Below are 24,257 nucleotides of genomic sequence, written 5' to 3'. Positions count from 1 at the left end.
GGGACTCATAAATATGGAGACAAACTGAGGGTTGCTGGAGGGGTTGTGTGAGGGGGGATGGGCTAAATGGGTAAGGGGCATTAAGGAATCTACTCCTGAAATCATTGCTTCACTATATGCTAACTAATTTGGATGTAAATTTTAAAAAATAAAAAATAAAATTAAAAAAAGAAAGAAAGAAAATGATGCTGGTGAGTTTGTGGAAAAGAGGGAAATACTGGTACACCATTGGTGGGAATGTAAATTAGTACAGTCTCTATAGAAAATAGTATGGAGGTTCTTCAAAAAATTAAAAATAGAATTCTCACATGATCCAGCAATCCCAGTCATGGGTATATATCCGAAGGAAACAAAATCACTATCTCAAAGAGATATACATCTGCACGCTCATGTTCACTGAAGCATTATTAACAATAGCCAGGACATGGAAACAACATAAGTATTATTTAGCCATAATAAAAAAGAAGAAAATCCTGCCATTTGTGACAACATAGATGGATATTGAGGGCCATATGCTAAGTGAAATTAGAGAAACACAAGTACTGTATGATCTCACTGATATTTGGAATATAAAAACATCGAACTTACAGAAACAGAGAATAGAATGATGGTTGCCAGGGGCTGAAGGGTGGAGGAAATGAGGGTATGTTGGTCAAAGGGTACCAACTTGCAGTTATAAGATGAATAAGTTCTGAGGATCTAAAGCACAGCATGGGAACTATACATACAGCACGGTGACTATAGCTAACAATGCTGTGTTATACGCTTGAAATTTACTATGAGAGCAGAGCTTTAGTGTTCTCACCACAACAAAAATGACAAATTGGTAATTATGTGAGGTGAGAAATACGTTAACGAACGTTATTATGGTAAACACTTCCCAATATATATGTGTATCAAATAGTCACTTGTGCACTTTAAACTTACACAATGTTGTCCATCAATTATACCTCAATAAAGCTGGGAAAAAGCTATGAGAGGGGATTGGCTTCAACAAATATTAAATAGCTAGACAGTCATCCTAATGAACATAGTGTTTCTGATGCATACAGACCAATGGAATAGAAACAGATGTAAGGGTATTTAGTATATGATAAAAGCATCATCTGAAATCACTGAAGCAAACATGAGACATTAAATAAATGATGCTAGGATGTCTGGTTACTGATTGAAAACATAAAATTAAACTAATACTTTATACCATATACAAGACATAAATTCCAAATGGATCAGGGTCCTAAATGTAAAAAAAAAAATAAAACCACATGTGTACAAGGAAATGTGGATGAATTCCTATATTAACGAGGTATAAGCTAAGGTTCTCTATGACTCAAAATCAACAGAAAATAAAAAGGTCAATAAATATGACTACATTAAAGAATATTTTTAGTTAAAAAGAGAGGAAATTCTAACATATGCTACAACATGGATAAAGCTTAAGGACATTATGTTAAGAGAAATAAGTCAGTCACAAAAGAGCAAATATTGTATGATCCATTTATACGAGGTACTTAGAATAGTTAAATTGGTAGAGACGAAAAGTAGAATCATGGCTGTTAGGGGTGGAGGGTAAAGGAAATGGGGAAGTTGTCATTTAATGGGTACAGAGTCCCAGTTTTACAAGATGAAAACAGTTCTGGAAATTGGTTGCACAACAATGTCAATGTACTTACTACTGAACTGTACACTTAAAAATGATTAAGAGTCAGTTGAGCATCTGACTCTTGGTTTTGGGTCACGACATGATCTCACAGTTTGTGAATTCAAGCCCCACGTTGGTCTCTGCATTGACAGTGTGGAGCCTACTTGGGATTCTCTCTTTCCCTCTCTGTCTCTGCCTCTACCCTGCTCACTCTCTCCCTCTGTCTCTCTTTCTCAATATAAATAAGCTTTTTTAAAAATGATTAAGGTGGTAAATTTTATGTGCTGCATATTTTACCATAATTAAAAATAGAAACTAATTTTTAAAAATTAATTTTAAACTCTGACCTTGCCAGAGACCTGTGCAAATTAGATTTCTAGGGAAAAAATCCCTCATGAGATTTGTCCCAGAAAAGCAAAGTAGGAAGCACACTCATCTCCTGAGCTATCAAAAGGAGCAATCCACATTGATACTTCCTACCAAGGGGGATCCAGTTAATTTTTGCCAGTGCATTTGCAAAACAGAGGAGAATCTGTGAGGTGGTTCTAGCATTAATCCCCATAGCCACCTCACTCCACTCCCCTTCCCCCCACCAACCTTTTTAATGCTTTACCAGGTACCAACTTCTACAATCTCAAGAAATTTGGAAAAACCAAGACAGGTCTACAGAATGCCTACTGTAAAAACAGATCAAGCATTTAAACAGAGGCATAGAAAATACTTTCTCCTCCCCTCTTCCCATCACACATCACACATGGCTTCGCATAGGTGCCTATCTATTTGCTTAAACTACCTACCATTAATAACTCCTCAGTAAAGGTATGAAATAAAAGCCTATTAAGTCAACATCACATGTTCACATATCCTAGTCTCAAGGCCTTGCAGAGCCCTAAAAAAGGGAAGATATAAAAGATGGTAGAGGGTCAACAGTGTCAACGAAGTTCCAGCCCATAAAGAACCATGATATTAAAGAAGAAAACTATTAGAAAACTATTAGATTCCCTGAATGAACAAAAAGTGGGATAGGAAGAATATCCAATAGGAACTGTTGTTTGAAGTTTCGTCAGTGATAGTAACATATTCAGAGAAAGAATGGATCAAAAGGACTGAATGGGTTTGTTAGCATAGAAAACGGATTCAGAGAAGCAAGCAAGATCATGCATGCTCACCACTCTCAAAGACAGGAAAGCGCAAGACAGAAAGAGAATCTTCACTCTACTTTGGATCCTGCCATGTCCTCTTATGAAATAACGTCAAAGCTTTCTAGATATATAGAGAGAAACGGATGCATCGATATATGGATCTGCATCAAGTTTTGATTACTAATTGGGCTCTCCAGAGCTGCTATATGTGCTTTAGGTATTCTCACAGGAAAAGGGCATTATCAAAATAATGTTCTGGTTGCAGTGAGTCTATTTCTGACTGTTAACTCTGAAAGCACTGGCAAAGTTTAGTTTCTGGGCCTTGGACTAAAGCAGTTTCACCAAGCTGATGCCACCCTGCAGGACCTCAGCTAATCATTTTTCTACCAGCTTTTCTCAGGATTGTTTAATGCACAATATTTAATTAAAAATTTCTCCAGATTTTTAAATAAAAGAGTATGGGGTGGGGCAGCACATCATGGTAATGGAGCCTAGTTACCCAAGTTTTCATGAAGAACCTGAATGCTTCATGAGAAAGAGAACAAATGCTATTCTTGCCTGTCCAACAATCTTGCATAATCATAAGACTTTTATAAAGACTTATAACCAACCTTTCTAAGTCAGCCATTTGAACACTGAGTTGCATGTAAGATGACCATATAATTTATCATCTATACCAAGATACTTTTGAAAGTAAAAGAAAATTTTGTTTATATCAACAACAAGCATAAAATAGGACTGTCTCAAGCAAACAGAAGTATATTATCATCTTAGTCTTATGGCCTTGATCACTGAATATTCATTAAATACCTACTTAGAAAAATGACTAATTCTCTTTACAATTAAAAACACAACTAGAAGCTTTTGAAACAGAGTGATCTCAATTCATTAGTCAATAAACAAAATAATTTCCCAAACACAGAAAAACTTAGGATGACATTGGTCTGTTCATCTTCCCCCAAAAAAATTTGTTCAGCTCAGGGTTAGTAAGAAAAAGAAACTCCTACTGCTGTTGATGAAGCCATCTGTGCTTCAAAGACGGCTGACAGGTGCCTCCAGAAGAAGCAATCAAAAGTCATTAACGATCAAAATCATGACAATTAAATACAAGGATCTATTAGGGTCTTATTATCCAAATTTCAATGAAAAGAATTCCAACACTCTCTCCCCCCAAGAGAAGAGCAGTTACTTTAGTTTTTCAATCCATCCGTTGTCCTCTGCTTTTCAGATTATAACTGGAATAGCTTGAGCCCTCAAAAATTTTTAAGAGCACACTCTTCTCTCAGCCAGACCACTTTCATACTAAGGAAATGTATTCTGAGAAGATGTGGCATTTTTAAAAGTTCAAAGTTGAAAGCATACATTCTATAAATAAACCTACAATGAAGTGCTAAAAGGTTTATTTCTGATTTCTTATTTCACAAACTAGGAACTAGGCATAAAAATATTGGGTCATAAAATGCTTAAAAAGTAGATTACTAGAAACTAATAGAACACATTATTATCTATTGAGCCAATGATGGGTCAAATGGCATTTTGAATTCTTGCAGAGAATATGAATATGACCTTCATGTATACCATTTACAGAGAGCAATTTTATTTACATTTTTAAATCCACATAAAGGTGAAAGATGATACTGCTGCAAAATGGAACATTTAATTTTTTGCCCCAAGGCATAACTAAGCTCTCCCAAGGTCAAATGTAGCACAAGCCTGAAATGAAACCAGATTCTCCCCCCAGCATCCAATGCCACTTTGGGCAGGAGTATGTTGGGTCTACTTTTATTCTTCAGAAATAGAAAAATTCCTAATTCTAACACGAGTAAGTGTATAGAATATTTGGTGGGCATTTTTCTATTTTATTTTTTAAATCATATATCTAGACTATGATAAGAATGCCTAAGCTAAAATAGTTGAATGTTTGGGACTATTTTGACAATAAGGTATTAAACTAAACAGATATTTTAAAGTTTCTTAGTTTGTATCATCACGCAAAGACTTTACTTTTAAAAGAATATGAATTTGCATCTCTGTCTTATATCCGGTAAGCTGTCGGAACACGGGACTCATGAGAATGCCACAGGAGAAACTAGAGTTTTTGCCTCTTACATGTGGTTATCCCGTTACAAATAAACTCTGTTCTCTCCCCACCTCCTTCTGTCCAGACATGGCAAGTAATTCAAAATACAGGTATATGATTTGCTAGGAAAGATACAGATATTATGGATCATTTTAAACTCCATCACAGATGACTGTGAAGGTTGTGCTTTATGCCCTGGTCTCACTTATTACCTTACCCTGAGGCCCAGGGATCATTTTTTATATCAGTCAGGTCAATAGATGCAGACTTCCTAAAGAGATTGTGTCCCACATGCCATCAGCATAAGCTTGAGTCACAGCCATTAATATCATACCTGCATTTGTTACCCTTGTATCCCCCATTTGTCGGGAAGCCTCTCCAGAATAACTACATCTAATGATGAAAACAACATTACAGTAACACCACAGCAATTTTATGTGCACTCCAGCTACCCGAATAAGGTCTACCCAGACCTAGAGCAGTGGAAAAGAAGAACTCTGCGTTAAAGTGGAAAGCAACAGTTACTTCTTTCAAAAACTTTTTAAAATGAGGCTCATTCTCCTCCCCCTCCATTACAGGCACCCATGCATGCATACGTGCATACATACACATACACACACACACACACACACACACACACACACACACACACACACACACACACAATATGGTGTAGGAATTAAAAGCACTGACTCGAGAATTATATTGCCTAGGATCGATTATTGCCACCTTGCACTAGATACATTCTCAATGCCTTAATTTCCTCATCTATAAAATGGTGTATTATTAATGATATGACTACAATGGGCTTAGTAATATATTAACACTAGTCATATCAACAATACTGATACTAATAGTACCTATCATCTCATAGGACTGAGAAAAATAAAATGAAAATGAAAAAAAAAATCCATGGTAAAGTTGCTAAAGTCCTGGCACAGTGCTTGGCTCTGGGTATAAACAGGAATGTAGAACATTTTATCCTCTGCAGTCATCCCATACCTTTCCCAATTCTCATGTCAAATCCAAGACACAAAAAAGTTCTATGTAGGAACTCTTCTTGGGTAATCAGGGCAGTGCCTTGGAAGGAGGCATATGGTGGCAGACAGGAGATATTTTGAGCCATATAGGAGAGGGGTGCTGTGGCTTTCACCTATTAAATTATGTCATCTAGTACTGCTGGGAGCTTAGGGTGCTGCCACATCTAGGAAGTCAGCTACAATGAACTTTAGTGGAGAAAAGTAGCCCATACCATGGCCAAAGGACCCTGGACTTCAAAACCCAGGAGGCTAGATGTTTTGATTACTTTGTATGAAAATTTTAACAGAATTTCAACTGTTAGCAGTAATTAAAAGCAAAAATTGCTCTCAAATATCAATATTTTATTTTTTTAATGTTTGTTTTTTGAGACAGAGACAGCATGAGTGGGGGAGGGGCAGAGAGAGGGGGAGACACAGAATCTGAAGCAGGCTCCAGGCTCTGAGCTGTCAGCACAGAGCTCCATGCGGGGCTCGAACCCACGGACTGTGCATGACCTGAGCTGAAGTCAGATGCTTAACCGACTGAGCCACACTGGCACCACACAAATATCAATATTTTAAATCAGATCTTAAGAAATGTTCACACTGTTTGCCACCTAAATTAAAACATCACAAAAATTCTCACTCAACTAGGCAATCTGTTCAGTAGGCCTGTCAATTACTTGTGTCTTCATTTCAATAAACACTTGATTGGTTGCTGTGGAAATAGCCATTTTCTTCTGGCTTTACACAATGGTTACTATTCCCATTAAATTTACATGGCTCTCTAGGCAACACTGGGCAACTGTACAGCAATAAACCACTGGGAAAGAAAAGATGGTCCTAGGGTAGAGTCAGCCTTTGCATTCACCCAGATAAGGGCTGTGTTGGGAGCAGGGGAACCGTCCAGAAACCTTCCTGTCTAAAAAGTATCAACACTTTTTTATTTACTAGTTTACCACTTTTATGTGCCAGGCACATGTCAAAGCTCTTTATAGCACGTTACCTCAGTTAATCCTCAATAATAACCGTATGGTTTATGAAGTATTGTTAGTCCCATTTTACAGATATGGAAACTGGGTTCTGAGAGGTTAAAAAGTTTGCCCAAGGTCATCAAAAAGAATGAAATCTTCCCATTTGCAACTACGTGGATGGAACTAGAGGGTATTATGCTAAGTGAAATTAGTCGGAGAAAGATAAACATCATGTGACTTCACTCATACGAGGACCTTAAGACACAGAACAGATGCACACAAGGGAAGGGAAGCCAAAATCATATAAAAACAGGGAGGGGGACAAAACATAAGAGACTTAAATATGGAGAACAAACTGAGGGTTGCTGGAGGGGTTGTGGGAGGGGGGATGGACTAAATGGGTAAGGGGCATTAAGGAATCTACTCCTGAAATCATTGTTGCACTGTATGCCAACTAACTTGGATGTAAATTTGAAAAATTAAAAAACAAGTTTGCCCAAGGTCACAGAACTAAGAAATCACACTGCTATTCTCTTCCAGCTTCTTTCTCTTAACAAGTCTTTTTTTAGTGCTACTTCCCTTAAGGGAAGTGAGTGATCTGAGAGAGGGAGAGATCCTGAAATGACTGAAAAACGGCCTGTTTTCTCCCTCCCGTGGCCAGGTCCACATTGGAGCCAACAAGTCATCCACTTTTTCATCATAACTCTTTTTTTAAGCATTTTTTTAAATGTTTATTTTTGAGAGAGAGAGGAACAGAGTGTGAGTCAGGGAGGGGCAGAGAGAGAGGGAGACACAGAATCTGAATCAGACTCCAGGCTTCTGAGCTGGCAGCACAGAGCCTGACGCAGGGCCAGAACCTGCCACCCATGAGATCATGACCTGAACCTGGCCGCTGAACTGACTGAGTCACCCAGGCACCCCTCATCATAACTCTTCTATTTCTACCATGAATTCAGTGTTGACACTTGCACAGGGGCCATGGCGTTACCCATTTAGTAGAAATAACAGTAGAAGTAGTCTTGGTAGGATATCAGCCATCTTTCCACATGTGCATTTGCCTTTAAAGCCTCTTGTTTTCTTCACCAGTTGATCAAAGAACAGAAGCAGACTGTAGGGGGCTGGAGGGGGTGTGTGGGTATACATCAATCTGAGAGAGGTGCATGTACATCTAGCCACACATCAATTATAGCCATTCTAATTGTGAAGGACTTCAGTCAAGAATGCAAGGCAGGATTAAACATCTCGGGCCAAACCATTCACTTGTCACGTTTCCACTCTCCAGCACATTTCAGAGAGCAAAGCTGCAGATCCAAAAGCAGTGGTTCAGCAAACCTGTGCTAATGCCAGATCTGCATTAGTTTGATAATGGCTAGAGATTACAACTGGCTCTTTGGTGCAGCTGTTCATAACTCTGTCTTATTAAACCAAAAGAAATAAGGTTGAAAATCTAACATGAGGCACTCATCATTCAATTATGTATTTCTTGTGAAAGAGGCAAAAACTCTGCCATGTTCTGCAAAATCTCCACATCAATAGCAATTAAGTTTCACATCAAGACCAGAGAAATACTACACTGACTATGCATGAATAACTTCCTTTCATATGCAGTGGTTTGCATCTTTCTCTGCATTTAATTGTGGAAAACAATAAATGACGGTGCCTTGGTACAAGAAACTATATGCAAATAACTGAAAAAGATACGTGAGTAAAGGTATTTTATATTTTCAGTTTTAGAGATCATATAGTCAGCCCTATTACCAACATCACAGCTGCCCCAACAATAAATTACAACTCATCATTTTACGAAGAGATTTAGAATCAAACCTGGGATTAATTATAGTATTTTCACTGAAAACTTTTCAAACAGAAAGCGTAACAGAATTCATGTTATCCAGTCCATGTTTTTAAGAGTTTTCTATCAAGCATTGAACAGCATCAGGAATGAATATAGCCAGTTGGTAACTCAGGGCATTGTTTCTTATTTAAAGGAGATGTTAACACAATAATTAAGGGCCCATTTTTACAAAAAGGACAAAAGGGACAAAAAAAGAGTCTAACTATTTTAGGTAGTCTTTGAATGAAATAGGGGGGAAAAGAATGTTTTGAAAATGGTTTTTGGGCATTATAATTTTCAATCCAATCAGACAAAATAAGAAAAAAAAAAACCTTCATTCTCTAAATGAAAATACACAGTTAAAAAAAGAAAGAAAAGAGAAGAAAGAAATTCATAGTGGGGCTTATGAGATCCCAAGTGTTTATGAGATGTTTTATAAGCCAAGGGGCTTATGAGATCCAAGTGACAGAATAAAGAAAACCATAGTTTTTAACGTATGTTTAAAGGGAAGAATGAAAACCACCAATTTTTCTAAATTTTGCCCACATTTATGGAAAGTAGCTGAAGAGATTTAATAGTGTCATTATATTCAGAAAGTCTCATTTATAAGGAGTTTGAGGCTAAATTAAAACCTCTACTTATTTTCTTCTTCAAAAATTCACATTTAATATTCACAGTCCACAACTCCAATAAGTATATTGTTGATCATTTTAAACAAAATAATAAAAACAATATTGGAAGGTTTTTTTTTTTAATTTTCTTTATAGTAACCCATGGATCTCCTTGTAATCTGGTAAATCAAACAAATGAATCTTTCCTAAAATTTTGATTGTGTACTTCGATGTTGCCTCAGAGTCTTACAATCAGTTTCAAAACTGGTCAAGTACATAAAAGAAGGGGCAGGTTTATGATTAGCACATCAGTTCACAAAGAAGGACAATAAATTTCCATTATATTGTCAAACTCACTCAAAACAATCAAATATTTCACTGAACCATTTACAACTATTGATTGCACACAAAACCTGACTTTATATTCTTCCTATTTTAAGTAGAAGTGATATTTTACAAGGGCTTCACAAGTAAGAGATTGTGAATGTAAAGCAGTCCATTAATTTTATATAAGCTGTTTTATATACCTGTGGGCCTCTAATAACATTCAGCTACAAGGTTACAAGGAGAAGAATCATTTTCTAAAGTTCAGTTGGAGAGGTTGGCGTATATATACATAACTAAAACTCTAGCTGTCATGCCAGCAGTTTCTTTACCAAAATTGCTTTCATTCTGTAGCTGAAAATACTGACATAAACAGGACAGTAGTATAGTGTCAGTTACCAGATTCCTATCAAGGAAATGTTACTGTCAAACTCAAGTTGAAATTTCAAGGCCAGCAACTTAGAAAACAAAAGGATTCCCCACTGTAATTTCCCATGGAATCCTTCAAAAAGGAAATGTACAGATGTATATCTAATCTTCCTCTATATGCGTGTGTGTATGTGCGCGTGTGTGTGTGCGCACGTGCATTTAACTTGTAAATGAAAAAGACTCTTCTAAATCAGGAAATTTTCTCCAAGCCTTTCTATCATAATTTTTTTCTGGTAATAATCTATTTTACAGAAGGAAATCTGTGCCTCCTTCCTTTCAGACTGTGACTTTTGGTTTTATTAAAATTCCTCCTAATTTGCAGTGTGATATCTTTGTGTTGGCTCTGGAAGGCCACGTTACTTACTCTATGTATAAATGTGTGCACTGTGGTGGGTTAGGTACAGGGAGGGGCAGAAAAAATGCAGGGCTTTGCAGATGTTTCTTTCTGCTCAGCTTCCTGCATCATAATGCAACTTTGCCATGCTAAGCCCAGTGTACATTTTCATTGAGCGGCTAGCCGGGCCTTTTGTTCCACTAAGTTAGTACAAGCTAATAAATGTCTTTTCACTTTATTGGGACCTCTCTTTAAAAAGACATGACTGTGAGGTCTGGTCTTACAGAGATAGTCTTTCAGACTTGAGAAAAGTAAATTAAAAAGACATTCCTGCTAATATCAAAGCAGGCTTATTACTTCAATATAAGCACTTCCTTAATTTTCCTTCCTCAGCATGCTACATAAATATAAATAAAAAGGCTCTCCACTGGATGCATGTTACATATATCTCACAGAGTTTAATTATAAAGCCTCTAAAAATGAAGATGGTGGGAGGAAATGATGTCAGTAGATCATACAGTTCTGGTATTGAGTTAGCTGGCTGTCCCTGACAGCACAGAACAAAGACACTCAGGTAATCACAATATACCATGAAAGGCTGGGCTTGGAGAAAAAGAAAATCCAAGGGGTAAAGAGTATGATTTCTACTTTAGTGCTTGGAACTTCACAATTTTCAACTTTGTTTTCATTAATGTTATTACAGATGTTATTATAATTATGATAATTTTAATGCAATTAAGGAGGAGGAGTTAGGTTTTCTAAATACCACACCCTCTCTTCTCTGCTAGACTGATCAGATATAAAGAAGCGGTGAGGCAGATGAAGGCCAAGTACTCAAAAATACACACATACACACAACACCCCTCAGTTGATCCGTAAAAGCAACGACATTGCAGGAAACAGTGAAGACACCAGAACAAGGAATACAACTTTCATCCCAGTGGCTGCCCACCAGGGGTGGCAGGCAACTTCTAAGAGTAAGAAAGACTTCCCAGGGGTGCGGGCTGCGCAAACAGGGAGAAACAGGAAAACGCTGTGCAATTCACTAGGCAGGACCCTGAACACTACAGTGACTTCAGTGGGGTTAAGGTAGGTTAAAAACTGCAGCCAGCTGGCCCCGAAGGCAAAACGCTAGCTTCGCGCTGGGAAGAGGAAGGCTATCTCAGCCAGGCCTTCAAGAATACCCTGGAGACGTTGCGCCTGAACCTTTACTTCCATTCCTATTCAGTTCCCGGTCTCTCTTCACCTCCAGATTGGCTCTCTTCTCGCAGGTTTGCCTTTCCCCAAGCCGGTTTCTCACACAGGTTGATGGAGCACTGCCTGCTCCATTAAAGGAGCTCTGCTCCTTTAATACTGTGGGGATTTGCAGAATCGGGTATCCTGAAAGGATTGACTCTTCCAATAAGGCGAGAGAAACGGACAGAACTTCCCAGCCAACCTTCGCCTTTGACACAGAGAACCCCTAGCGCCAACTCTGGGTACTCCCCGGCTGATTTCTGGACCAAATCAAGCGTGTGACCACCGCCAAAGAGGAACTGCGCACACTTTAAGTGACCGCAGTGACGGCTCTAGAGGGCTCAGAAAGGCCCAGGAAGGATGTGCAACAGCAGCCGGAGAAGGGGAGCGGAGGAAGGAAAAGGGGAGGAGGGACAGTCGTGGTGTAGGAGGGTCTGGGGGTTTGTTCGGGGGGTTTAGGGGCTTTTTATTTCTTTTGTTAAGTAAATAAGGAGAAATTTCCCCCCACCCCATCCCTGTTCTAATGATGATAGATTCCACGCTGCATCAGGCCCCACGCTGGGGAGCCTAACCACACGGAAAATAATGAGGCTGCATCCCCATTCGTCTGCATTAAAGGCGAGCCGGGCGCTTTCGATAGGAAATACATCGATTCCTTTGCCCGGGCCTTGGTTTGTCCTGCTCCCCGTGAATAATTGCTGCTCCTTTAGAAATTCATAATAATTAGGACTTCCCACCCTGCGCCCGCGCCGCTTTTTAAAGGCGCCTGATCCTGGAGGGCGTCTCGGTGGCTCCAGCCGTGTTCCCTGCAGGTGGGAGAGAGAGCATGAATCATCCCCCCCCCCCCCACACACACACGTGGTTTTACTCTGAAGAGAAAGTTGATTCCCCCTCCAAACCTCAGTTTCCTTGTGTGTCAAATGGGGCTTTTGCGCTGTTAAAGATACAACTTTACATCACTTGATTCATGCCTGTTTGGGAGGAGGGGGAGATTTAACGAACTGTGTGAGGGAATGCGGACAGGGGAGGAGAAAGTGGGAGACACAAGGATTCACCAGCCCTCAGCCTAAACTCTGTGGCAATCACGTGACGCCGCAACCACCGATGTTGTGGGGGGAAGGGGTGCAAACGAGCCGATCTGACCACAGGAAACACCGGGACCTAGCTATCCGAGCCCATTGCTCCCGAACGCCTGGGAGGGGGAGGCAGGTCGTTAAAGTCGCGACTGGGCAGTAGAGAAGTGACTACGGAAAGCGCCAACTCTACTTCTAGAGGGGCCGAGCCCGCGCGGCCGCGGGGGAGGAGGGCTCAGCCGCGGACACCAGGCGGGGCGGAGCCTGTGGCTCTGTCCGTGGTTCTGAACTACCGCTCTGCAGGCCGGGCTGGCACAGCCGCAGGCCACCGAACCATTCAATCTCGTACCCGCGACCTCCCTCCGGAGAACTGCTGCAGTCCTGCCTGCTGCCCCAGAAGTGCCGAAGCTCGGCGGCGTCGACAAAAAGTTCCCCTGAAGCAACGCTTTGGTGGGAAGGCTTGGATTCCAGACGCGAGAAGGCTGCACCTGTGTTTTCTCCAACCAGCTGGGATTGCTCGAGGTCACCTGAGGCTAAGAGCAGACAATAGAGCGTGCGTAGCTGTGGCGGCGGCGACTCCCGCCCGGAAACTTCGCGGGGCCCGAACACTCTGCGGCTTTGGTGAGAGGGCTGTGTTTTCCGACTCTAGGGTATGAAGCCTACGTCGAAGAAAGTTTCTGGCTCCTAAACTGCAGAAGACGACTTGATATGGCCTTTAAAATCAATGGATGGGGAGGCGTTCTGAGACCTAGGGCGGGATGTGTCAGGAGGACCCCCCTTCCCTCCGGTGGGGAGAGGGAGTCCAACCTCCCTTGGCGGCCTTCGCCGCCACTGCCTCGGATCCTTCCCGTCAGGATCCATTAGGCTTAGGAGGGTGATGGGCGAGGCCTGGCCGGAGTCAGGTTCAGCAGAGACGCGCAGAGCCCCCACGAGCCAGTTTCTAAGGAAACCCTCAGTATTTCTCAGCAGCAATTTGTCTTATTGTAGGAGAAAGAAGCAGTACAAGAAAAGCCTCTCGGTTCTCCATTCTCATGCAGATGAGGTGATGCGCTCCGGCTGCGGCCTGTGTATCCCCCTCCCCATCGTATTTCCGGCTTGAACAAGTAAAATACCCTCATTAATTTAAAGGAAGTTGGAGCGTCAGAAGGCGTTTCGCTACTTGCGGCGGCCGGAGAGGCAAGTAGTGCACTCTCGCTGCTCCTGGGACCCCACTGCGCTCACTATCCCAAACCCCCGCTCGCCACCTTGCTTTCCACCGTCCCGAGCACCCGACTAAACGCCAAAGGAACTTTCTGTAACGAAGGGCACCTGAAAAAAGATTTCTCTCCCTCCCACCCCCACCTCACCCCCGCCAGCCCTCGCCTCCGTAGTAAACAAAATATGCCAGAAAAAGCTGTTTACAGACGGGGTAATTAGGTTTTCAGCCAGCAGCAGAAACGCGGCGCGCTCATTAGAAGTTTAAACAAACAGCCAGCAACCCTCGAGGGCAGACTGCAAAGTTGGAAAATGCGCAAACGTGCGCCTAGGCGCGCGGAGGGGCACGAAGAAGCCGCCAATATATATCATCTCAATAAAAAGCCGCTCTTGGAAAGCTTGCATAGTAATTGAGATGGGCGCTCTTTTCTGATCTGGGTTGGCATTTCCTCATCTCGAGCTGACAGAGCCAACTCAGGAAATTGCGGGTAATATTCATCTGGGGAGCACTTTCATTAAACGTAATTCATTCGACTTTCACAATAAATTGAGTGACATCCTTACAGCGGAACCTTTTTATCCTTGATTAAGTGCTTGCCAAGCTTTGGTTTCCCACTTTATTGTCACATTCCTTCAAGCAGAGTCGTCAACATGCCAATCGACAGCAGAAAAAATGTGCGCGTCTTGTTTACCAAGCTCCGGGAGGGGTTAGTGCTGACATAGAGAAAAAGAGCTGGTCGGGAGCTTGAGTAGCGGATAAATCAAGACAGCAACTTCCTGCAAACACGCGTCGGGACCTGAGGAATGGTGGCGAGTAGATGGCAGGTGGGGGGGCGGGGGGGAGGGGGGGAGGCGAGAGAGTATACCCAACTTACCACCCCGCTGCTCCTGTACGCAGCCGACCCCGACCGCCCCTCGCCTGTCTGACTAGTCCGCCTCCCTCCATTAATTAAAATAGTTAAAGACTGTTAAGGTCTTAGAATGAGATCTGAAGATCCTACAGGACTTGGTTGCTTTAAGGGAACTTTACAGAATCGAATCAAAGCTAGGCATCTTATTTAAAAACAAACAAAAAACTCTGAAAGAATCCACACTCCCTAACTTGCCACTGGAAAGCAAGCAAACTTTCAGAGCCTCTATCGGCTTTCTTTCTGGGCGCAAGGGTGCAACAAGAGTGTTATTTCTCATTCCCAAGATTCCCTTTTGACTCTTTGAACAAACGCCGCCAGAGCCAAACTCATTCTAGGTTCTTCAGACCCCGGAATTCCAAGAGAAGCTGAGGACCGCCTCGATAATTCAGGACTGGGAGAGATCAGGAAGGCGTCCCTTTGCCAATCGGTGGTCCCTTCTCCCTCACCCCCTATAAAATCAAAGAAGGCCAAGACAGAAAATTGCTTATTTGAAAAAGCAATATCCAAATGTTTTCATCACTCAAATGTCCTTTTGAAAATATTGTCCACGGTGGTTATTACCTGGACAATGCTGTCAATTTCTGTAGTCTGCAGAAAATTTTCCCTCATATAAAAAAGTAGGACATTGGGCACCTGTCTCAAAAAAATCAACCAATTTCCCTGCCACCAGATACATTTTTCACCCAGACAACACTTTCATTAAGGAGGAAATAGCAGTCAACAATTCAAAGCCAAACAGAAATCAACTTCACACAAAGAAGAGCCACGAACTTAATGGCTTTCCGGGAAAACAGCTGAGAAAGTTGGAGTAATTCTGGTTCTCCCCTTCTGATACTGAAGGTAGTTTCCCCCAGAAGCTATTACTAGAAGGCCCCACACCACAATAATCCTCCTGAAGTGTGGCAGAAGGGCAACCCACCCAAGCGCTTCCTACCACCCAGGGAGCTTTCTTGGTCAATGGATAGTTGAACATTTCAGGAAAATACCTGGGATAGTAACAACTTTTCCTCCCACAGAGCCCTAGAGTATGTCTTGGGACTGATGAGTTCTCATGTTAGGCTGCTGGGGTACAGTCTTCTTCAAAAATCTAGGTTTAATCCTGTATCAGGAAGGCTGACCCAGGATAGAAAACTCTGTAAATGCAGCAGGGGCGGGGAACTTTTAGTACTGTCTCCAAGAACTGGGCTTAATAGAAAACACTGAATAACTGTTAGGTAGTTAATGCACTTTTCTTTTTAGGAATAAACCCAAATTGTAAAATTTTCAGTGGGCAGTGGCTTAATTTTCCAAGGATATAAAGTGCTTATACCTAATCCAAAGGACAGAGATTGGTGGTCTCTCTCCTGCTGTTTTTCCTCAGCTTCCTCAGTTCTTAACAGCCATCTTCACACTGCGTGAAGTTCACCCAAACGGTCTGGCTTCTAATAGTGTGGAGGTAGTATTCCATGGATTTATTAATCATTCTTTAGTCTCTGTTAAAAATTGGTGTGGAACTCATATTTTAAGGACACTCTAATTTTGAGGGAATAACTGACTCAAAATCTTTTTTAAGGACAAGGTTTGGAAAGAATTTTTCAATTCATGCCCATATTGGTTAAAAAAGCAACCAGATTATTAGCGATTTTAATTCCTATCAGAACTAGTGGGGCCTAAATTGGAGAGTGAAGAGCCCCTTCTCATGAGAACAGAACTGTGGATGTGTGACTGACCACAATAACATCATTCAACCCCTTGTCACATTCCCTGGACTCAATTTCTGAATAACATTTTTGTTGACATGCCCAGGGATTGCTCATTAGACTCAGTTCTCAACTCTGAAAATTGCCATAGGTGAGCCCCCAACAAGACACCTCTGCTTTCTACAGGGAGGTGCTCTCCCTGAGTGCCCTGGCCTATCCTTCAGTTTGATCCACTGAGAATGACCCAATTTAGGACTCCCTTTCTTCAAGACCAGAAACCACATTTTCCTAGTTTATCCAGTGTGTGCTTCAATTCAGTTAAAATGCTATCGTCCTGTTACCCATTCTGTCATACTGAAACATCTGGGAATCAGTCCAGAACTGACAGGAGAATAAAGATTGCAGGACTTTTTTTTTTTTTTTTACACAAGTATTGTTATGCCATAGGTTCCTCTCCTGCTGAATTGAGACTTTTAAATAAATCTACAATACACAAAATTCAATGGACAGAAAATTTCCTTGCCTTTATTTTTTTTAATGGTTTCCAATTCCCCTGCTTTTATGGCTGGAGTTAGCCCTGTGGTGATTTTTTAATATGCCAGCTAATATGCTTCAGAAGGTTACTTTGTAGACACATTTCTAATTAACTTCCCTTTGCAGTACTAAATTCGCTTCCAGTTTGAAATAGGACAGACTCATCTCACAATAAACACAAAAACACTCAAAATCCTCAACCTAGAACAGGCATTCAAAGAACTCTGGGCCAAGAAACATACTCTGAGAACATTCACCCAAATACAGGCAGGAGACTGTGGCTTAAGAATAGAGCATTGAATGCTCTCTACAGAGAACTGGTTTTCATTAAAAAAAAAAAATCCACAATTTGGGAATATTTAAGGTATTCGTCAATAGGCAGAAGCACAAATATTTTTGTGTAAGAAATACCTAAACAAATCTTGTTCCCTGGACATAATGTAGCGATCACTCCTTGGAAAACATAACTGGGATTCCAGGGGCTGAAAAGGGAAAGGAAGGTGCACTGTGCTATCAGCTAGAAGGCAATGCATAAACAGAGCACCCTGTCACTTACCTTGTGGTGTGAACTCATAAAGACATAAAATTACTCATTAAACTCCTTCTTGGCTATGGCAACTCAAGGAGAAAAATAAAATAAAATAATGGTTTTGCCACCCCTGCCTTCTTGGAGTATAACTTCAAGCAGCTCCTGATAAACTGCATGCATCTATTGTAGTTTCTGGCAAAGACCTGGGATGTTCTAAGGTACAACTACAAATAAATGATAAATTCAGTTACAGTATGAGGTGTTTTAAAACAGATGGAGAAAGAAGCTTTGACCATTTCTTGGTCCCGCTGCCCTAGAGCTTTAATCAAGGCTCTCCACTTCCTTAACTGCCTAGAACCAACCTGTCCTGACTGTCCAATTCACCCTTTTAAGCTCATTTCCATGGTAAAAATCAGCTCTCTGCTCCTCCAGGAAAACATCTTGGAATTCTGTGGGCAAATAACCAGAGGATTACAATCCCTGGAAATACTACTTTGGGTCACAGCCACCAGCCTTTTGTTTTTGTGGTTTCTAATCCCCGACACACAAAACAACTTTAGATCCGAAAGAAAAGGATGGACTTCTAAATCACCTTCTCTATTTTATTGTTCACATTTTGTATTGTTTTGAGTGAGATTGGAAAAATTGTCTCCTTTCTCGGTATTGCCAAAAGGCATTCAGGTAATGAAGTCTGTAACTAAACGGTAATTGAATCAGCATAATTTGCACACTGAATGGTTTTCAAATGCTCCCAGTTTACAATTAAAGGAGAATTAATGCGCTTGTTGTTGAGAACGCAGCGCATTAGAATAAATCCAGCACTGTTGTTGTAATGAGTGGAAAACGGTTTAACTGCCAACAAACACATTTAAAATTTAACACAACGTATTGATTTCACTTCTGCTTTTGATAGATTATTTCACAGACTATCGAAATACTTGCTCCAAGCAATAAACTGCACCACGGTCGGGAGCCTTTGCCGTGTGTGTGAGCACAGTCCAAGGACAATAAGAACAGTCCTGAGGTTCAGGTCATGCGTAAAGGTATGCAGAGGAAAGGGGCAGAAGGTTTTCCATGGTCAAGGGAATCGTTAATATCCCTCCTCTGTAGCTTTCATTTTGCCGTCCCTCCCTTCTTTCAATAAACAATTTCTCTATTTTCTCTGGTCAAACTTTCTGTCCTCGGTCTTTGGGCTCTCAATGTCAGTGGGTTGACTGGACACAGATGGGGGCAAGAATGATTGAAGATGGTAAATGGGAAGGACAATTTTTACATTCTGTCTGCGTTCCAGTCTAGGAAAGCACAGACTTCGGTGACAGAGTCAGAAAGGCTGTTCTTTTGGATTGGCTGCCCTGGCTTTCACCTGTTTACCCCAAGGTGTCCTGTAGGCGAGGACACTGACGCGCAGCGCCCTCTGGCGTCCACGGCTGTGATAGGCGATAAAGATGCAAAGACAGGCAACACAGGGTTCTTGGATTGAAGCTGAAACCCGTGGAATGCACACGCCCCACATACATATTCACACACGCGTATACATACACACTCATTAACATACACAGAGTTCACACAACTAGCAGCCCCTCAGTCACATGCACCGGGGCAACAGCTGGGAAATGTTCTCAGGTTAGCAACACTTTTGCTCCCAAGCTTGTGGGTTCTGAAACCCTTGGGACTGAGGGACCGCACCGACCCCCCCATCCCCCGCCCCATCCCGTTTATCCAGCCCCGTCGGAGAGCTCAGGCCGCCCCAGCGCTCCTCGCCCCTAGTCAGAACTCACTGAGCCCTCTGTGTGCTCTTGTGAAATAAGCTATGGGGAGTCGGTGCACAGAGCACAACTTTGCCAGCAGGGTGCGAGTGTCCCTGGCCCTCCCTGTAGCCAGATAGGAGAAACTGCTCCCTCCGTCTTGGCTCCACGCGGTGCCCACCTCTACCAATTCACCTCCACCCCAGTTCCAACTGTGTGCAAAATCCGGACCCCCGAAACTCCATTCCAGAAAGACACGGCAGCAGCTGGCTCTGTTTAGTATTCCCTTCCTGACCACAAGGTCCGCCATTCCCTAGTAAGGGGATCGGCGCTGGAACTGGGGTTCAGTTATTTGGTAGAAAGGAGAGCTAGGGAGGAGAGCCACTATTTGTTTTTGCCAGGGCACCCCTGACTTAACTCTTTCTGATCTGATCGCTTGTGGTGCTCCTATCTGATTAACTTGTCCTGTGTGAACCCTACGAGTCGAACAAAGTTACCTGTACTTCTTTACGTGCCATACCTCCAAACTGGGGGACTAGGTGGGTGGATTCACTTTCAAAGTCACAGACCTGGGCAGATTCGTGCTCCGCACTCTCTACCTCCATTTCCTTTCGTTTAAACTCTGGATGAACTAATGAGAGTTCCATGTCTTACACCCTTTCTCTCTGTCCTGTCTCCCCATAAAGCATCCCGTCCCACTATCTCCTCGGTTTCTGGGGGTCTAGGGCACCCTATACCATGTTCAGAATCACGCACAGGAGAGGGAGGACCGGAGCAAGAAGTGAGGGTGGGAACCCCGGAAAATCCCGCAGGGATCCAGACACCAGCTTGCCAAAGTTGTTCCAACACGGTCGCTAGGAACGCTGCTCTCGCTGAACTGGCAGTCTCACCCGCCTCCCGCGCGCCCCTGGGTGTCTGGCCTCGCGACCAGGGTGGGATTGCGGGGGCGCCGGATCCGCAGCGACTTACCAAGTAGACGGTGGGCTGCAGGAGGAGAAGCACGTACCAGCACGCAGCCTGCATCCTCCCGCGTCTCAAACTTCCTCGGCGGTGCTTTCGCTGAGTCTTTGTTCCTTCAAAAACATAGATCCACCTGACATCCACTTTACAGAGCAAGGAGCGCTCTCAGCAGCCTAGATACAAATGAAATTAGACATCCCATGACCACGCGGGCAAGGTTAGGCTTGGCAACCAAGCGGGGAAAGGGGGTCGTGGAAGGGAGGGGTGGACCAAACACCCGAAGTGGGTAGGGGCAGGAAAAATTGAAAAGCAAGTAAATCCAGCGCCTGAAAGCAGCGAGCGCGCGGTCCGCAGGCAGGCGGGCAGGAGGGTAGGAGGATGAAGGGCTCCTTGCGCCCTGCGCTCCTCGGGTGCGTGTTCCCCGGCGGTGGAGACAGGAGGTGGCGGGGCTCACAGAGCCGCGTGCAAGCTGGTTCGGAGCCCAAACGTCTTTGGCAGCGAGACCTGCCCTAGTGTTTGATGGCCAGGCGGCTCGGACTTAAAGGCGGCGGCTGGTTCTTCGCCAGCCCTGGCAGGGCTCACACACGTACACACCAGCAGAGAGATGGAGAGAGAAAGAGAGAGAGAAAGCGAGCTAGAGAGACTGGGGCGGGGGGGGGGGGGGGGGTTGGCACGGGAAGAGGAAGGGGTAGGTAGAGCTGACCAGGATTAGGTACTGGGTATCTTCACCCGTTCGGTGGAGTGGGGGTGGGGAAAAGGAATGCAATTTGCATACAGTAAAGCCGGGCTCAGTTTACCCATTCGAGCCCCCTGCACAAAGAGAGATACACGCGCATACAAGCACATCTTTGCCACTACTTTTTTATTTCGAGCCAAGGGACACAGTCAATCGCTAACTTCTAGAGTGGGAGCCTGCCCCGGTCTGTGAGGTCACCCGCCAGGCGCACTCTGTCCCCCAACCAGTGGCCTGCCCGCCGCCCCTCTCTGGTGTCCCACCATCCCGCCCCAAAATACCCTCTCCGGGACTGTGGAGGCGAAGTGTACGTACCGCACAGGACTGGGGGCGAATTCGGCGAGCAGGGACCGCTCTGGGCAGGCTCCATGGAGGAGCTACTCGGGCCTGGCGTCTCCGGCGCCCCGGACATGCCCTCCCTGGCGCTTCATCTCCATGCTCAGGCGCGGACCGGTCCCGCTGCCTCGTTCAGCCTCGGCGGAGTCCGCGTCTCAGTGCCCGGGTGGCGCTCAGGCTTGGTTCCGTGGGAGCCTAGGCTCGGCACAGTTTGATTCACGGTGCAGGAAACTTAAGAGGCAAGAGAGGGAGGGGGAAGCAGAGGAGAAAAGAGAGGAAGAGAGAAAGGGAGGGAGTGAGAGAGGGAGGGAGAAGCGAATGTGCCGGACAGACTGGGACTGCCAGCGCAGGCTCTGGGACACGCAGCCCGGGGCTCCTTGCCTTCCCAAGCTGCCGAAGGATGGTGGCAATGACTTAAGGGGAGGAGACTGGACTTGAACTCGAGAGAGGAACACTGGCCTTTCGGAAGAAAAAAGCCACACGGCGGGCGCAAACGGTCCGAGTTTCTCAGGGAGGGGTGAGGTGGCAAGACCTGAAGGCTCCCGGCGCACGAGTAGCTGCACGTCTACCGCGACACTGGGAAGCCAAGGAACCACTCCAGAGCCGAGTCGCAGGCCCCGTGCACGGTCCTGCCCGGCCACTGGGGGACGCTCTGGAGCGCGCTGGGGTTCGGGGCGCCGACGAAGCCGTTCTTTCTCCGTAGGTCCGCAGCTCGCGGCGCCTACCTTCCCGACACTGGCAATTACATTGGCGAGTGGGTCAACGATTCCTCAGAGACTAATTAATACCCCGAGTAAATAGATCCCGCTCCCAGGCTCTCGGAGGGCCGGACTCGCAGGGAGAAGTGGCTCCTACGGTGTCTCTGGTGGCCCCAGCGCCCAGTCCCCGGGGGGCGTGAGGAGAACTGCGACAGCCAGAGGAGTAACCGGGAGCGTGGTGGGGCGGTGCGTAGGGCAGGAACGGGAGCAGGCGGGTGCAGGGCCCCCCAGCCCGCCTCGGGCGCCGACGCGGGGCGCCACCGACCTGTGGCTGCGGGGCGCGATGCGGGGGCGCTGCGGACCGCCAGCCATTCAGCGCGCGACAGCTGAGAGGACTGGGCGACCTTGCGCGTTCGACTCCTCGCCGAGGGCTGGGCGAGTGAGAGGAGGAGTGGGGTGGAGGGGGGACGCCGGTGGATGCCTTGAGCCCTCGCCACCTCCCTCGTTCCTGACACCTCCTACCAACCAGCGTCTCCCACTCTCGGCCTCTTCGCTCTGACTTTCGCTGTCTTTCTCCCTTTCTCCCTTGCTGTCTCTCTTTTCGGTATCGTCTTTTTATCTCCTTTCTCTTTCTTGTGCTCTGTGCCTGTCCTTCGGCCGCATCTTTCTACCTTTCTCTGTCTCTTTCAGGATTTCTGACTCTCTCCATCTCTGTATTTCTCTGTCTTTACCTCACCCCGCCATTTCCTCTCAAACCTTGCCCTTTTCTTCTTCCCTTCACTCTCTCCAGCGCGCAACCCTCAGGCCAGCGTCGCCCATACCCTGGGTGAAATCCCAGGACCAGGCCCTTCTACTGCTGGCCAGGCCGCCAGCACCTCTTCACGGTGCCCAGACTCGGTCCACAAGTGTGAGCAAGGCAAAAAGCACTCTTCTTCCCCCCACTTCCCTGGTTACCTCTCCCAGCCCTGCTTCACCAGAGCTTGACCTGGAATGATGCCCTCTGCACAGTGAAGGCTCCATAATCATCCATCTGTAAGAGTTGGGCTGAAATTTATCTCAGGACCTCTAGTTGATGGCATCAAAAAGAATCATGATTGTTTAATGAGTCTTGGGGAGTCCTTTCCTCCAGGGTGCCTATTGGACACCTCATGTTCCACCCTTTCCAGGTGGTTGGGGGCCAAGACACAATAGGTCCTAGAGGACTACAGGTTGAGTTCCCCTGGAGAAGCTGCTAACCTCCACCCCCCCCCCCCCCCCCCCCCCCCGCCCCAGCCCCTAACACTGCCAATCAGCAGAACCACCCTTTTCTGCAGCAAAGGCAGAAAGAGCCCCATTGAGACCTTCCTCTGGAATCAGACCTCCAATTTAGATCCCCACTGGAGGACATACTGCCAGGCACTTTGAGGCCTACACTTTCCTTTCCAGCTAAAAATAGCTCTTTAAAGAGCAAACTCTTCTAATCTCAAAAGTTGTACTCTGCAGCCCTGACCTCTTGGAATTCATTGGGGCATATGCAGAGTAAGGCAGTGAAGCACATTTTCTAAGTGGGACTCCGAAAATGCACTTTGGAAAAAATGCACATTTATATATAGCATAGTTGCAATGTTATCTTGGCTGTCTTCATTTACCTGGTTTTTCATGTTCTTAAAAAGTTTAAAGAAGAAAAATAAACTTTAGGGCACCCATATCTGAGGCTGAAGCTTTGTCTGTCTCCACCCTCCAGGATTCAAGAGGCCACCCTAAAATTCATCCCCACTTGTACGTAAGTTCCCAAGCTGGAGGTGGGACTGGAGTGAATGTTGTCTGCCTCTCCCTTGATGCCCAGGTACAGTGCTGTCAGAGCTGAACTTGGAATATGACCTTTGGGAAAAGCGATAAAGAATCAGGCCAGCTTTGGGATATACCTAGTTCTTTTTCAAACCTTACTTCAAAAACATTCGGCCTCTAGTGCCATTTAGCCTTCAAAATTACTGCTTATGAAATAGACGATCAAGGACCTTAAAATCTCTGTCTGAATGGGACTGATTATTTAAGAAAAGCACCACAGGCACCTAGTAATGGGAACTGGTCTGACACTTTGTTCTGTGACAGAGGGAGCCAAAGAGCTTTTTATGGTAATGACCTGAGACCTTCTGCCCAGACATTCAACTCTTACCGGATCCTATGAGACACTTGGCCTGAGATATGAAACAGCAGTGGATTGTCATTTTTTTGTATCTTTGCTAGAATCTTCATTTCCT

The 24,257-nt window shown here is 44.5% G+C and overlaps 1 protein-coding gene across 1 annotated transcript in view; it reads right to left on the bottom strand.

Annotated features, from left to right (window-relative positions):
* NXPH1 (neurexophilin 1) overlaps nucleotides 1-22,901 on the bottom strand; it is a 295,708-nt gene extending 272,807 nt beyond the window's left edge. The window contains exons 1-2 of the mRNA XM_019443443.2: nucleotides 21,299-22,901; nucleotides 20,260-20,423 (exon numbers count right to left, since the gene is read on the bottom strand). Of these exons, the coding sequence (XP_019298988.1) occupies nucleotides 20,260-20,313 (54 nt within the window). The 5' untranslated portion in view covers nucleotides 20,314-20,423; nucleotides 21,299-22,901. The remainder of the gene's footprint in view (nucleotides 1-20,259; nucleotides 20,424-21,298) is intronic.
* Nucleotides 22,902-24,257: the final 1,356 nt, after the last annotated feature.

This window comes from Panthera pardus, unplaced genomic scaffold (genome assembly GCF_024362965.1).
Source record: "Panthera pardus isolate Hobbes unplaced genomic scaffold, ASM2436296v1 HiC_scaffold_8, whole genome shotgun sequence".
Classification (NCBI taxonomy): Eukaryota; Metazoa; Chordata; class Mammalia; order Carnivora; family Felidae; genus Panthera; species Panthera pardus.
The sequence above is the reverse complement of the archived record's forward strand: the minus strand, read 5'-3'. Positions and strand labels throughout refer to the sequence as shown.